General features: G+C 39.6%; 1 protein-coding gene across 1 annotated transcript; it reads right to left on the reverse strand.

The window, feature by feature from the left end:
* Window positions 1–12,187: 12,187 nt before the first annotated feature.
* LOC133727838 (auxin-responsive protein SAUR68-like) lies at window positions 12,188–12,598 on the reverse strand. The gene has a single exon (XM_062155236.1). The coding sequence runs from the start codon at window positions 12,596–12,598 to the stop codon at window positions 12,188–12,190; it is 411 nt and encodes a 136-aa protein (XP_062011220.1).
* Between the last annotated feature and the right edge of the window lie 5,156 nt (window positions 12,599–17,754).

Here is a 17,754-nt window from a genome sequence, read left to right on the forward strand (position 1 = left end):
AAGATTCTCTCTACCTTCCCCGTTTCTGCATTGATGGTTGCTAAGAACTATCGAATTGATGTTACTGCAGGACGGATCACAAGGTTTCATGAGCTCATTGGAGCTATGAATGTCACTGAAAAGTATGACAACATCCTTGTGAAGAACTATAATTCGAGATCCGTGGGAACAGAGCATATTCCGGAATCCAATTATAGTTGCGCCCCTAAGAGAAGGCGCCAAGAGCGAAACCCTAACCTTAGGGATACTTCTGGACGTTCTGGTCCATATAATCGCTCTACTTGGGAAGGTAACCGCCAATATAGGCGAACACGGAACCGAAGAGGTCAACGTGGAAAGAGAGAGGGAGGCAACGCCTCTGGCCATGTTGGTGGCGCCACCAACACTAAGAGCCATCTAAATGACGCTTTCAAAGCGCCTCAATCAATGGAGTTTGAGCAAAGAGATGTATGTTCTCAATGTGGAGTGTCTGGTCATTGGGCACACATTTGTAGAGCTCGTGAAGAAACTGTCACCGCCTACAAAACATATTGTGAAGCAAGAGAAGCTCACTATGTTGAACAAGAAGATCAAGAAGATGATCTAGAGTGAAGGGTTGAAGACTACGAATCTGGCTGGGATCAATAGATCGCCAATTCTGTTTAAGTCTTTATTTTCAAGAGATGTAGGCAATTGCCATATTATTTTTGTAGTAGATGCCTATGGTTTAGTCTTTCTTCAAAGTAGGCGTACTCAATGTAAATGTGATGTCTAGGAAGGTTTTGAGATAAGTGGTAATTAAGCGAGCTTTGCTCCACCGACATCTCCCTACTCACCTGGTCACATTTGCGTTGGAATTACCGAAAGATGTTAGACGACTACCATTGTTTTGCATTAGCTAAGCATTTGGATTAGATTCTCCAAATGGTTAAGAGACAATGATGTACTCCGTTGGCTTATGAATAAAATTTTGAGTTCTTTTCATTATGACTCCATTTTGATTCATGAGCATGTTACTTTGTGACTACGATGGCTGGGCCATCAGTATTAATTCAAGGACATGGAATAGCCCAAGTTCTCTTTGCCAAATGGCACCTTGATTAATGTCACAGAAACTCTCTACGCTCCTAGGGCAACTCGCACCTATGGATAGCCAACGGACTCCATGCGAAAACGCATGTAGAGAACAGAAATGAGTTCCTTTGTAATGCTTCTAATGATTGCGAACGAATGCGCATCTTAGAGAAGTTTATGTGTCTCTCTAGTGGACTCTATGTCACTATTCGAGCTATTAAATCCAATAAAGTTATGAGAGAAGATCTCTTGGATTTAGACACATATTGGCTTTGTCTCGACAGGATAAGTCACCCTGGTCATGATCTGGTGATCCGTCTACTAAAGACTTCACATGGATACCCTCGAGCGAAATGAAGCAAGAATCAAAAATTGATTCCTGGACTTAGCAAGACCGCAACAATTGCAGCATCTGGCGCTGCAGCTGTCTTGGAGCGCCATATGGCCGCCCAAGTCCCTTGTGACAACGCCATATTTGGCGCTACCCATGGCCATGACGCCATGGATGTCAATCCCCATGGTTATAACGCCATGGATGCCACTTCCCATGGTCATGACACCATGATGGGTGATGTAGTCACAAACTTTGCTTCAATATGCGTTTCAAACGCTCAGGCCCAACCAAAACTCTCCTTGGTTGCTTCTAAGGCCTCTCGCTCATTTTACAAAGCCACTTCCTTAGGAAAATTAGGACTGAGACCGTCCTATGCAAAGGATATGAAAATACTCATTATGTTCTTACATAGAATCCGTAGGGATTCTGTGGACTGATTCCACCAACTTGCGGACGTTTAAATATCTCATGATGTTGGTTGATATGCCCACACGCTGGTCCCGTGTTGTGCCATTGTCCACTTGTAATGCTGCTTATGAAACACTCCTAGCACACATCCTATGACAACGGGCTCACTCCCCGAATCATCCTATTCAGTCAATTGGATTTGACTATGCTAGTGAGTTTACATCGAAGACTTTCGATGGATATTGCAATGAGACTGATGTTGGACATCATATTATCCTGTACACACCCAAATGGTCTCGCGGAAACGACTACGATGGTAGTCAAGACATTGGTAATGCGCACCAATCTCCTTATATCCGCTTGGGGTGATGCAATATCGCATGCAGCTATGCTAATTCGTCTACGACCTACCGCCACTCAATCTACCTCGGCGTTACAGCTAGTGACTGGGTACAAGTATCGTACTTACGCATATTTGAGTGTGCCATTTATGTGCCAATTGCGCCGCCACAGCGCTCTATGATGGGTCCATACAGACGAATGGGCAACTACGTTGGATTTGAGACTCCAACAATCGTCCGCCACTTCATACCCTTGCTAGGCGATCTCCTTACCGCTAGATTTGCGGATGTCACTTTGATGAGACAGTCTTCCCGTCGTTAGGGGGAGATAAGAACACGAATGTTCAACAGGAACGACAGGAATTGTCGTAGTCTGTCCCCACTATGTCTCATCTTGATCCCTGTTAAAGTGACGAGATCACACATCTGCTGCAAATATGCCTGCAAGGAAGTACGTCCCTACCAGAGGACGTAGCGCCACCCTACACGGAGGTAGGCATGGCGCCAACGCCAATGAGAGTGGCACTCTGGCGTTATAGGCCATGGCCCCAGCTAGGATGCGTGGGAGGCCCGTGGATTCGAAGGATACTTTGGCACATTCCAATCCTTTGATCATCGACACTCATAATCCGTCTCATGAGAATCTTCCGGGTTATGGTTATCGTTGGGGGACGCCTCAACGTTAGAACCCTATTCCTGAGAATATAGAGCTCTATGAAACTTACACTAGTGTACATGAGACGTGGGATAAAAACTCCATCATAATTGATGATGTAGTCACGCATTTCGTTGCGCATGAGTTTGTTGAGTCCGATGATATCGAACCACGCTCCGTTGATGAATGAATGCCAACATAGAGAGATTTGGCCCAAATGGAAAGATGCGATCCAGGTTAAGATGGATTCTCTAACGAAGAGGAAGGTTTTCTGAGCTAGTGATGCCAACACCTCCTGACATAAAACCTATTGACTAATGGGTCTTCGTTAGAAAGCGTGATGAGAAAAAGAGATGGCAATCTCGCCTTATGGCGCAAGGCTTCTCACAAAACGCCCTGGAATCGACTACGATGAGACATATTCTCTCGTAATGGATGTCATTGCACTCCACTACCTTGTCAGTTTGGTAGTTTTCGAATAACTGAACATGCAGCTTACAAATGTGGTCACTACGTATCTCTATGGGGATCTAGATACGGAATATACATGAAGGTTCATGGTGAACTTCATTTACCCAAGTCAAGTGGCTCTAGACCACGGGGCGCGTTTTACAAAGAGGTTGAAACACTCACTAAGATGACTACTTGATTGGGAAGGGATATGCCCACGCGTTTCCATAACAAGTTTCGGATTCTATCGCGGTTCATGCTGGACATGATCTTCATTAGAAGCCCTTAAAGAGTTAAGGGAAACCGCTGAACATTAGAAATCCGAGTTTGAGATGAAGGATTTTGGGAGAACACGATTATATCTCGGTTTGGAACTTGAGCATCGTGTTGATAGATGCTTAGGCATTTTGACAAAGTCAAACCTTCAAGCACCCCCATGATCGTCCGTAGTCTTGATCCTGAAAAGGATCCTCTTCGTCGAAAGGATGATGACGAAGATGTGCTAGAGGTAGAAGTGTCTTACTTAGTACAATTGGCGCATTATTGTACTTAGCTGCATGCACAAGACCGGACATCTCATATATTGTGAACTTGTTAGCTAGATATAGCTCTGTGCCAACGCGACGCCATTGGATTGGTGTAAAAGATATCTTTCGATACTTGAGATGTACGATTGATATGGGCTTGTTCTATCCCTACAGAGAGATGATGGATTCGGACCCATCACACACCAGGAATGCCGCCAACACCGGCATGCGTCCCCTCTCCCCATCCCAAAACGAAGTTAGCGTTTTTGAAGGTTTTGCTGATGCTGGGTACCTCTCTGACCCACACAAAGGTCATTCCCAAACTGGTTAAGTGTTCACCATGGGTAAAGACTGCGATATCTTGGAGGTCTACAGAATAGACCCTAGTCGCTATATCTTCGGACCATGCAGAGACTATTGCTCTTCACGAAGAGATTCGTGAATGTATATGGATTGGATCCATAATTACGCATGTTCGAACAATTGTGGTTTGAAGTCTACCACAGATGAGCCTACGAGCATTTAGGATAATGCAGCTTGTTTTGAACAAATGAAGTAAGGCTACATCAAAGCGACAACACCAAGCTTAATCAGCAACAACAGACTCTCCTCAAGATCAAAATGAACTAGGTTCAATCTGAGGACAGTGTGGCAGACTTGCTCACTAAGTCATTGCCTAAATTCCACTTTCGAGAAACATGTTGGTAGCATCGTTTACGGAAGTTATCCGAACTCCCATGACCGTAGTCATCAGGGGGAGATGCAGACATCAGGGGGAGATGTCTACATGTATGGTCTCGAAACGTGAAGGGTGTGTTGTGCTCTTTTTCCCCTTCGACCGAGGTTATTTTTGTCCCACTGGGTTTTTGTTACTCGGCAAGGTTTTTAATGAGGCAACGAGAGAAGCACCACGTTTGGACGACACAAGGGGGAGTGTTCAAGGAAATCCCGATTATGTGTCTGGCCCAAACTCTAGGTTACTTGACCTAGTGGTAATAGGATTTAATTAGAAGGATCTAGAATCCTAATCAATGTAGAATTACTTTCCTTGTATGATTGAGATTCTATGCATTGTAATCCTCTATATAAAGAGACCCCTATTATCAATGAGAATACACAGCAAATTCCTCTCAAATTCAGTTTCTCTACAACAAATGTAACATAAAAAAAAAGAAGTCAAAAGAAGTAAAAAGGGTAAAAAAGTAAATTAACTCATGACATGTGGCAAGTGGAGAGCAAATTGTCCTTATTTGTAAGATTTAGTCCTTATAAAGGGATAAGAAGTCAAAAAAGTAGTTAAGGGTAAAAAAGTAAATTAACTCATGACATATGGCAAGTGGAGAGCAGATTGTCCTTATTTGTAAGATTTAGTCCTTATGTGTTTAATTCAATCTTTAAATGATGTATTTTTTATGTCATCTTTTGTCAATAACTTATAACAAATATATTCTACCATATGTTACATGTTTTTAGCGCGCAGCAATAAATAAGAACCTGAGAAACAGGAGGCTTGTTCAAAAGAGCAATTACATAAAATACACCAACATTTTTAAGGTAATAATCCCAAGTTAAAAAAATAAAATAAAACATAAATAAAATAATAAATAAAACTTCTTATTTATTTATTCATAGTTTAATGTACATTACACGTAGATTGTCGAAGTGCAGTAAGTTAGCTCTCATGCCAACAGATATGTAATCAAATGCACTTCTTCAGACTGAAAAAACAGAATGGAGCAGAAGATCGAGAGAGCTTTTCGCTTTATTACTTTATGATGACGAATTCAGTGAGAAGACTAAAAGCAATTAGCTATTCAGTTCTGACATCAATGATGCAGAACTCATGACAAAAAGTTCAAATCTTCCTCTAGAAAAACTGCATTAAGATATCACGCATCTAATGCCAAGCACTAGATTCAAAATTATGCAACACATGGAAAGGAACAAACTATTGAAGCTTGAGGATACCGAGAGACATAATCAAAGATCTCAAGGTCAAATGATCAGAGTAAATGATCAAATGCGCCTTTGGAGCTATATATTAAGATTATATTGATAACGATCACTATGCCAAAAACCTTAACACACTACACTTTTTGCACAACGAAAAAAAAAAAAAGTGTTGTATGATGAAGGAAAGTGCATCAGACAACATGTTTACTAAACTTACGTTGTATAAGGTGGTTAAAATTCTGAAGTTTTTATCTAGAAAATCATTGCACAATGGTTACAAGAATAATCTGTTGTGTGAATCAAAAAAAAAAAATTGCGGCAGATTTTCCTCCTAGATGGACTCAAATTTGGCTCCAAATTGTACCCTAGATGCCATCTGCCGAGCCATCACACAACAGTTATAACAAAATACCCGTTGCCTATGTGTTTCTTAGACAATTGTGTTCCACCGTTGTCTGAATTTTCAACAGACAACGGCTCGCTCTACAACGGGAGCACTCCAAATCACACAACAGTTTTTGTCTGTCGTCTGGTAAGTTTTTTGGCATAGTGGATTAAGGAACCAAATATTTCAGCTTCAATTGATGAATCATTGGAAATACAACATATGAAGGGAAAAACCATGTTCTATCTTACATACATCATTTACGTTCAGTTTTCAAGTCTCAAATACCTCTATCAGTTATTTACTGATGTTTTTACAAAAATTTTAGTAGATACGTATATCTCAGGTAATTGCTGATCAGTAACCACAAAGGAGTAAGTGTTGGCTTGTTTGTTCTCGACCGAAACTAGATACAGAGCAACTACTCCTAATCACAAATTTGACAATAGCTTTCTCCAAATCTAAGCTCATTCCAAGGTGGACAAGTGACACAATGTAATTCATAAGGAGTGAATCACATGGTAATACGATAGGCTCATTGCTTGATACTCCGAACTCTTCTTCAGACATTATGAAAAGCTCTTGGAAAATGTAGCTACCAAGATAAGATAAGGGAAGCACAAAACGCGCCTTGTCAAGGGTGTAAATAACAAAATTGCCTTTCGCTGCAGTAGTATCACATGACTTTCTACCACCAACTCCTCTCGGGTATGAAATTTTTTTCCTCCCCATAACATCATTCATCTGCCACTTTCTAGCCATTTTAATGAGCCTTTTTGGGCTGAGCATCATGTCCATATTTAGATGCGGATGAAGTGGCCTCGAGAAATTGAGCAAGAAAGCAGTGGCAGCTTTGCAGGCAGTTGAAGCTTCTGTTTCAGAATGCTGAATATTGCTATTGCTGTGATAATGAGAGATGGAAAACCAATAGGGGTGGGTTAACTATATATATAAAGTTCTCTTAGGACCTTCAGTCGATTTATAAATGTATTGCGGGCTTTCTTGTTGTAGTGATTTTCTATGATAATCATTTTTGTTATTAGTACTAGTTAGTACTTGTTGGAGAAAACTCCAATGTTTAGAACCAAAACATCTTGGTCCTTGGATGCCTGAAGGAATCAATACAACAGAATTTTTGTTTTTGCTTTAAAAGATCGTTTTCAAGTTGTTATAAGTGCCATTATGAACCTCCGTACCACTCATGGATGCTTCTTGTTTTTTCAGTACAAATTCTGGTAGGATACTTCAGTTAAAATCGTTACAAGAAATGCCAATTAGCGAAGGAAAATTCCAATTAATGTCTAGTCTAGTGGCCTAGTTAGTCTCGGTGTGGAGAAAACTTCAATGTTTTTCAACCGAAACATCTTTGATAAGGACATAATTTGAGCCACAGAAAAGCTGCTTGGACATGCATATAAAAATACCACAAAGTTGCTATGAAACTCTACACCAGAAATTAACGACACAAAAGTAGGAACAATTCTCAGGTTCACCCCTTGGGTGAATTAGCATATTCACACTCTTTTATGGTTAACGCATAATAACTTTATAAATTTTTAATCCAACCATTCATGTTGTATAATATAATACAAAGATTAGCTCTGTAAAAAATCAATCAAATTGAAGACCTTTTAGTTATTCATTTCTATGAAATACATGGACGGTTCATCATAATAGCAGTAAGTGTTGTTAGAACCGTTCATTTGTTTGATTCAATTAGATAATTAAACAATTTTCGATTCAATTGATTTTTTACAGAGATAATCTTTAAAGGCTAATTTAAGATATGGACCGTTGATATTAAGTAAAAGTGAGTTAATCGACAATGGAGGTGAATATGTTTGTTCACCCTAGGGGTGAACCTAAGAATTGTTCTTAATTATTCAGTTATGCTTCTTGGTTAAGATTGAAAATGACTTTATTATTTGCGTTGGTTGTACGGATTTTCCTATTAACAAAAAATTAAAGGGTATCATTTCGCATAATAAATCCCTTCCATTATAAACAACGACTACAAACTCAGTGTCTTTCTCTTAATTGGCTTTATAACCGAAAACTAGCTCAGCTGCCAATTATGTCCAGTTCTGTGGTGGTTAGCTAGGTTGCATAGATAGCTGTTAAGCTACTGTTAATCTTTGTTAGAACACTAGTCAATATCTCTGTGTGAAAAGCACATATTCAGAGAACTCTTTCAGAAATTCATCTTTGTTTCTTCATGTTCGTGGTCGCCTTCTAATTAAAAAAACTAGTCTCACATGCATCGGTTATAAAACATGCATATATTAAGCTTCATTCGAGAAAAAAAAAAAAGTTGCTTAATTATTCTAGCATTAGGGTTAATTCTCAACTTCTCATCATGTAAGACTCTCTAAGAGAAGGTTACTAGGCTTTTACACCTTGATTTGAATTATAGTACTTGATATGTCTCTATAAATAGTTGCAAGTAATTAAATCAAAATTAAATACATCACTATAACAAAAATATTACTTTTTCTCCATTATATTAATTTGTACAAAATTTATATTTACTTCAAATTCCACGTAACATTGACATAGATAGTGAAATCCAAATATGTAGACATATCTGATCTATTTAGAAACCACAAAGGAATAATTGTTGGGTTGTCTGTAGTTCTCGATCAACAGTAGATAAGAAGTAGCTACTCCTAAGCCTAATGATAGAGTTGAGGATAGCTTTCTCCGATTCTAAACTCGTTCCAAGTTGTACAAGTGACAGAATGTAATTCATGAGGAGTGAATCACATGGGACTACAATAGGCCCGTCACTTGGTATTCCAAACTCTTCTTCGGACATCTTGAAAAGCTCTTGAAAAATGTAGTTGCATAGAAAGGATAAGGGAAGTACAAAACGCCTTTGGTCAAGGGTGTAGATAACAAAAGTGCCCTTATTTGCAGTAGTACTATTAATTTTGTTACTGCGACCAACTGTTTGCTGTGTTGTTCTTTTCCTCCCAATAACTGGTACCTGCTTCTGCAACTTCTTGGTCATTTTGATGAGCTTCTTAGGACTGAGCATTACGTCCATGGTGATTATATGTGTGAGATGAGCTTAGCAATAGGAAGAGCTACAGAGAAGGTGAGTAAATATTTTGAATGCTGAAAATTTGTTAGTGCAATGCTCGTAGATGGAGAACAATGTGGGTGGGCTTCGAATATATATGAGGAGAGATTATCTAGGTCCTTCGACGTGTACTACAAGAATTATTACATTAATTGGAATAGATGCCTGTTTCGTTACTTACTCTCACTTAGTTGAGAAAATTCCTATGATTGGCAAATCTTGGATATGTTTTGGAGTAAGAGATGCTTATTATGAGTTGTTTACTACGTAAGATATCATATTAGTTATTAGTTAAATTAAGCTACAGTGAACCTCCGTACCACTCATTGATACAAACAATAAGCAATAACAAGCTGAACTCTTCGATCAATACCAGTCAACCTCTCAAATAATACCAAATGTGGTTTTATTTAAGAGCTAATTTGGGTGGGTAATAAAGTTTCTCTCATTCTGTTATTGGTTGATTCATTCTGGTGAGCTATTCATTTTGTTTTGGGTAAGATTCCATTGTTTCCTTACAAAAATGTCCAAGGGGGGAGGAATTTCCAATGTTAATTAGTAGCTTAGTCGTAGAGTGAGACACTCCCAATATTTGGTAATTAACCACATTTATGTTTGACCTACAATATGTCTAGGGTTTACCGTTTACAACCTCGCACCACGCAATGAGGACAGAAGTAATTTATTTGTTTTTGTTATTGGACTAATCAAGGACACAACTAGTATATTGATCGATATTGAGCTCGTGTGATGAGTTAGTTATTGGAATAGTAAGGGAATGAGAAACTTTCCAAAAGTTGGCAACCAACACACATATTGTGAGAGATACATCGATGTTTTTCCTAGCTCAGATTAATAACAGTAAATGTATAGGTGGCCAAGGAATTAACCGTCAATTTTTCATTGTTTAGTTTCTCAATTCATTTGTTCCCGTAGCATGTGTACTTTTCTGAAAGTACAAATTCAGGTAGGGTTACAGGAAAATAAAAAGGGGAATGAAAATTCCAATGTAAATTAGGTGCCTAGTCCTAGTGTCAGACAATTCCAATGTACGTTAGGTGATTAAGCATATCTTGGATGTTTGAAGGCTTGAAGCTACGTCGCGCACCCGCGCGCACACACAGACGTATATATAAGACAAATAGGACACACAACCAAACCCGACTTCTTAAAGACCAAAAACTACAGATTTGCATCTGGACCACCAATGAAGGGCTTAAACGCCTAAATTTTGCAGAGAACCTTATTCTACCTGAAGAAACCCTAGAGGACCAATAGGCCGATGACGGAAGCACCATTGCAGTAGAATAGTTGTTTTCTTATCGTTGGGTGGACAAAAATAGCGACGGCAAATTTAACAAAATCTTTCCCAAACGTGAAGCTTGACATCGATCAAAGATTCTAGAGTCCGACCAGGTTGAAACACGCATTTGGACCCTGAAAGGACTTCCGGCAAGGAGATCGAAGTCGTCATAGTTAGCTAACTGAACCACCAATTAATTTATCTTAGTACTGCGGACATCAAAAATAGCTGCTTCCTTTTGAGTTGCTAAAATTTGAATGTGCCTTCAGATCTGCATGCTACTCTTAGATCTGAAGTTTTCCTTCGATCTCCATTTTTTAATCTAACACCTTATTGAAGTACTTCAATCTCACCACTTGCTTATTTTCGATTTTAGTCTTCCTAAACTAGGTAGTTGGACCAGATAGATTTTGATCTGAGGAATAATTGAGAGAGTAGATTCAGTCAAGGCAAGAAACAAGGTTAATTAGTATTCAATTACAAGGTCGAAAACAAATAATTGATCTATCTCACATTCTCACCTAACAAAGTTGGATATTGATGAGAAGACGTCATTTTAACATTAGTTTTTCTCCATTATGTTTGTACAGAGTTTATATTCACTTCAAACCTTATTAACAAAAACAGTGATATATGTGGTTGCCGTTGGAAAAAGTAGAAGTACGTGCACCCCCTCTAGGCGGAACGCTCCCCTACCACGCATTGTCTAACCAATACTCTCTCGATAGATCAAAAGTATGTATTACATATGTGGATGTATGAACTCAGTAACCACAGAGGAGTAATTGTTGGCTTGTCTATCCTCGACGATCAAAAGTAGATATGGAGCAACTATGTAAGTATATTGGGTGATTTCCATTCAACACACATTTTACCAAGGATACTAGGAGAGCTGAGGATCAAAAGGTTTAGGAGAGTACCTCTCTCCTTCCTTTCCGGTAGTCCTTGAAGATCGAATCAGAAAGCAGATATCAACACTCACTGATCTTAGGGTAAAAGTAATTTGCATTCCATATTAATCTGCATGTGATTGATTGGATCTGATTTGATATATAGTTTGTTAAAACGATTTCGAAATCGGATTTGCATTAAAATGTTTTAAAACTTCATATCGGATAAAAGATCATGATTAATTGTGTTGCAAAGATTTTGTTTAACAAACTTTCCTTATCTCATTCCGTGAGTAAAGGGATTTGATTAAGGGGGAGTCTTGTTCCCCTATAAAAGGTTTTGAAACTAGTTTTCTTAGTTAGAGTTTTTGGGTCTAAGCATTGGTCATTGTTGTGTGTTGCATAGTCTTCACAAATTGTTTTCTGCTAAAACTCTCTTTGATCATTATTCACTTTCCTTGCTTACTGTATTCATCTCATACATCAATCTTAAGATCAGTGGGTCATTGATACAAGGGAAGATTGGAAGATCGGTTCATCTAGATATTGAGATACTTGTGTTGAGTAGAGATATATCAGTTGTAAACCAAGTTAGCTATGTTGCTAGTGAATGTGATTGTGATAAACATCACTACTTGTATACTGTAAACTTATTGATTCATAGTGAATTTGTTTCTTGTGTTGGCTACGTTCCAAGCCACGCAGTGAAGTTTCCTCAGTGGTGAGGTTTACACTGTGTTAGCAATTGTCGTGTTATCTTTGAGTGTGTTACATATTTGCAAAGCAGTTTTTGTCATTTATATACATCAACATATTGTTCTATCTGGTATTTTCAAACTACTTCTAAAGATAGAGTTGAGTAAAGCTTTCTCCAACTCTACACTCATTCCAAGCTTCACTAGTGAGACTATGTAGTCCATGAGGCGTGAATCGCATGGGATAACAATTGGATCACTACTCGATATTCCAAATTCTTCTTCAGACATCTTGAATAGCTCTTGGAAAATGTAGTTAGAAAGATAGGACAAGGGAAGCACAAAGCGCCTCTTGTCAAGGGTGTAGATAACGAACGTGCCTTTATCTGCAGTACTAGTATTCATCCTGTTACCGTCGACAGCTGCTCTTTGGTATGAAGTTTTCCTTCTCCCAATAACTGGTAGCTTCTGGAAGTTCCTGGTCAGTTTGATGAGCTTCTTTGGACTAAGTAGAATGTCCATGGAGATTATATGCTGAGTTTGTTCAACAAAACGCAGCTATAGAGAGAAGGTGTGTTAATCTTTTGAATCCTGTTATTGCTAGGCTGGTAGATTGAGAACACATGGGGGTGGGCTTCCAATATATAGACATATCCAATAATAATTCCATTGATGTAGCTTTCTTCATGTTAGTGAGTTTCGATGGCATTAAAATATTCTGTGTGATTAGTTATGTTGGATTATACGGAGAAGGAGAAGATTTCAATGTTTGACAACCGGCAGTTGATCTTGGACATGCTTTCTTCTAGTGTATATCAGGTTCTTCATATAAGGACACTATCAAGAGGTCTTACTTATGAGTTGTTTACTAGGCTAGATCATAGTAAGTTAAAGCCTCTCTGAACCTCCGTACGTACCACTCATTCATTAAGGTAGGAATCGTAGGATATGATGTACCTTTCCTAAAGTACAAATTCTGGTTTCGTTACCAAATGGCATGGGTGGGCAATTTCCAATGCACTTAGTTGCTTAATGAGTTTTTCTATTGGAACCTCCAAATTTACTCACTTGACCTCTATGCTTTTTACACCTCTTATCAAATCTTCAAATACTAAATTTACTCACTAAACCTCACTAAACTTCCTCAAATAACCTCACTCATATAATTTGCAAACAAATTATTATCTTTAAGGGTTAAATACTGTTTACTCCCTGAACTTCAGGGAAAAAACAGTTCAGTCCCTCCCTTTTTAATTTCACACGTTTACTCCCTCATCTCTCAATTTTGGACCAATAGGTCCATTCCGTCCAATTTCTCGGTTAAGTCACTGTTGTGGTTATCCCTTTCGCTGTAAAATATCTATCCTACCCACACTTTTTTAAAAAAAATATATATTTTTTTAATTTTTAATTTTTAATTTTTCCTTGTCCTTTTTTGTATTTATCTCTTCTTCTTCCATTATTCTCTCACAAATTCTCGCCGAGCTGTGAACCCCAACCGGCCTCGTCTTGCCAGCAGCCTCAGCCCAACACCGTCAAACCCTAAGCGGAGTCGACGGTGGATTTCTCTACGGTGGAGCAGCTGTTTGGAGCTCCGATTTGAACCCGAGATCGAGGCCGAGAGAGAAGATGATCCAATCCAGGCAGAAGCTGATCCGATCTAGGGAGAAGACGACGAACGTTGGCCAGTGGACTTGGGGATGTTTTTCGGTGGCGGCTGAGCGAAGATGATGTCGGCTGGTGATCCTCTTCTCTTTTCCTCTCTTCTCTTTCTCCAAAAACAAATTCCCAATTTATTTTTATTTTTTGGTCTGATCCCACCTCGGTGAGTTCGATGGTGGTGGAGTTGTGCTCTTCATCGTCTTCCTCAACCTCTTATGGCACCCAATCTTCATGATCGTCTTCTTGATCATCCTCGTCTACTGGGTCTGCGGTTAATTCTCCTGCGCTGCCGCCCCGTCGTTCTCTTCAACCAGACTTCGACGACGGTGTCGTCCTCTTCGCGCTCAGCCTCCTCCCCTTTGGGTCACAGAAGACTTGCATTTCAATGAGGAAAGTGCTGTTGAAGGTGGGTTAGTTTTTGTGAGTGGATCGAAGCTGTCGCGCTCAGCCTATACCCGATTTTGAAATCGGGTTTTCTGAATTCATATGGCTGTTGATTTTGAATATTTCTTGAGATGATATATGGAGCCTCAATTATTAATTGTTTAACTTTTGCTGATGTGATTGAAATTTTGAGTTACTAAACTTGAAATGGTGTTGTTTGGTTGAATTTGAAACAAGTAGACATGGATTTCTTGTTGTGCTGTGGTTTTTGACATATTCTGAGTTCTGACAGAGAGAGAGAGAGAGGATACATCTGGTGAGGATTTCGTTTTGGCTTAGGATCCACCCAATCCCATCGGTAGTGGAAGAGGAAGAAGAGAGAGAAAAGCAGAAGGGAAAAAGAGAGAGAGAGAGAGAGGAAAAAAATAAATTAATTAAAAAAAATTGAGGGGTATATGAGACATTTGGACGTGGAAGGGATAATCACAACAATGACTTAACTGAGAAATTGGACTGAATGGACCTATTGGTCTAAAATTGAGAGATGAGGGAGTAAACATGTGAAATTAAACAGGGAGAGACTGAACTGTTTTTTCCCTGAAAGTTCAGGGAGTAAACAGTATTTAACCCTATCTTTAAAATAAAAATTTTAGTCATTTCAATGATTTAATCACTCTATAAATCTTAACTAAATATACATTTTTTTTTTTTTTGAAAGGATTTGATGTTATTAGATATCAAAGCCATAAAAACAGGTCAGAGTCTAACAGAACTTACATAAGAAAATCCGAGACAAATCGGGTAACTTATCTAAGCCACTCTAAACTCATTAAGATCTAAGGGACGCTCACTGAACAGCAAGCCTAAACTAAGCAAGAGTAGTCTCGCTCTCTAAGGGAGAAATATTCATCTAGTCTAATCTGCCAGTCATACAATTGTGGTACAAATATCAACTAGAAACGTCTTAGAAAAGCCCATAGAAATTACCCCTCCTTCTAAGGCTTGAGTCCAGAATGTCTAAAAGCTTGGAGGACTTAAAAAAGCGCGAGTCCCTTCCCCATAGGGTTGGAACCAGCACCTTCTACAGTCTCCTCAGTAGCCAACAACCTCGGCATCAGGTTGCTCCTCGGGCTCTCGTTGGGGATCTACAGTAAATAGCCCCCATTTTCATATTTGAGCCAAAAAAAGCCCAATTGCTACCTTCGGCCCAGTCATTGCCCTAGGCCCAATCACATATGGCCCAGAAAACAGTCCAATCAAACCGGTAGTCAACCCTAGTTGGTTTTCCGCCGAATTTTCAGGGACTGCTTCCTGCCCATCTTTCGCCGCCCTGACTTTCAGACGACCAATCGCAGCCACCAGCCCAATCACCGCCGGCACCAGCCCAATCATCGCCAGCACCAGCCCAGGTGCTACAGAGACCCATCGCGGTGCCTCCACGAAGCGCGCCGAACCACCATGGCCTAATCAGAGGAAGCAAACTACGCCGGCCCAATCCGGCACCACTGAAGTAAACGAACCACGCCGCCACGCCGACGCAGAGCCCAATCGCCCCCAGAACTGCAGGCATCGATCCCAACGTCGCCTCTCCGACCCGATCCGCCCAACCTTGTTCACAAAAACACCCTCAACTGACAAACGCTTCAACTGGAGTCTCCGAAAGTCTTGGTCGAGACCCCGACGTCGCTGTAGGAGAAACCACCATCTCTCCAAGCCTACTCCGCCGTCGTCCTGCCACTGCTCGGTCTGGAGAGTACGAGACTCCCCACCGCCATCACGAAACCTAGGTTTCGTCTTCCGGGGTCGCTCCGCAAGTGTCGGAGGCCCTCCCATCGTTTCTACTAAAATTTCTTTGTGTATTATATAGATTGGCCATTCATCAATATTTTTATTTTTGGATAGATCGGTCATTATTCATTGCCATTGTTGCAATGTCAATCTATGTATAATATAATCAAACTTGAGTTTCAAAAATTAATGTCTAAGCAATAAGAAAATGCCATGAACTATTATGTCTTTTTTTTTTTTTTTTTTTTTTTTTTTTCTATTTTAGCTGTGTAAAAAAAGAAAGAAAGAGGAAATCATTTATTTTTATTCTCAAAAAAAAAAAATCATTCGTTTTTTAATATTTATTTTTTTCTAGGCCTGGGATCGGTTTGGCTCGGCTCGGGAACATGCCTATACCGATACCAATACCGAGTTTGTAGTCAGCTCGGTTCGGTTCGGGACGCCAGAATCTCATCTGCAATACCGATTAGGCCCGAATCCGATCGGTTCGGTACCAATCGACCTGAACTGCTTTGAATAGCAAAATTTCCAGAAACCTGAAAAAATGCAGCATTGTAAATTTGCAAACCTTTCTAATTAGTTCTCCAATGAACTTCATGCACATTTCTAATTTAGGAAAGAAATTGGGTACCTGAAATGGGGATTGATTCTAGAGAAGAAGATTATTCTAATTTAGGAATAATTAAATCACTGATTACCAAGATTTGAGGAATTAGAGGGGGGTAATTTAAGCTTTCCACATAAACAGAAACGAAAAAAAGAAATGGATGGTCTGAGCTTCGCTGGTGTACAAGTGGAAATGGTGAAGCAAGGTAGGCTCGTATAACAAAATTAGTTTTCTGGGGTTTTTTAAATCCAACCACTAATCAACCCCAAATTCAATCATGTTGCTACAAAGTACAAAGCATGAACGAAAACTGAAAAAATCTGAGAAAGTGAGAGACTTACCCGCAATTTTCCCATCTATTCAGAGTGGGAGGCTTGAAGAATCGAGTTGAGTCAAATCGAGGCTACTTCTTCACTCTTGAACTCTGATTTGGTCTCTATGAGAGGACTGAGAGGAGTGACCGAGTGAGAGACTTCGATTCTTCGATGGAGGGGAGAGAGGAGTGAGAGACTTTGATTCTTCGATGGAGGGCAGTGAGGAGTGAGAGCCTTCGAATTTGAATCTCCTCTCTGGGCCTTCGAATCTTCGATGGAGGGCAGAGAGCCAGAGAGGAATTTAGGAATTTAGGGTTTGTGAGTTGAGAAATGAGAACGGCAGAAGGGGAAAATGCGAAATGATTTGGGATTTGGGAGTATTAAGGCTGAGTGGCTGATCACATACGACAAGTCGCGAAAATATTAGAAAATCGGGTCGGGTCGGACAATACGGTACCTATTTGACCCATACCGATGCCGACCCGTTTACTTACTATTCGGTACGGTACGGTTCGGTATTATGTGGAACTGGAATTGCAAACCGACCCGATCAGTATCTGCTCGGATCGGACGGTTTCGGTCTCGGTTTGTCAGTTTGGAGTTCCCAGGCCTATTTTTTTCTGTATTTTTTGTACCACATGATTAATTATTTAAATATTTTTAGTTTTTTTTTTAAAAAAAAATTTTCTTTCTATTTTAGCTGTGCAAAAAAAAAATGAAGAAATCATTTTTTTTTATTCTAAAAAAAAAATCATTCGTTTTTAATGTTTATTTATTTTTCTGTATTTTTTGTTACCACATGAGGTCTATCTCCACCTAGACAAGAGGGATATCCCTTGGGTTTATACAGACAGCTCTCAACTCCAAGCTCAACATTTGGACCTACCCCTTGACCCTGACCAAACCCTATCGTCCTCTGCTGA

This window comes from Rosa rugosa, chromosome 1 (assembly GCF_958449725.1).
Source record: "Rosa rugosa chromosome 1, drRosRugo1.1, whole genome shotgun sequence".
Taxonomy (NCBI): domain Eukaryota; kingdom Viridiplantae; phylum Streptophyta; class Magnoliopsida; order Rosales; family Rosaceae; genus Rosa; species Rosa rugosa.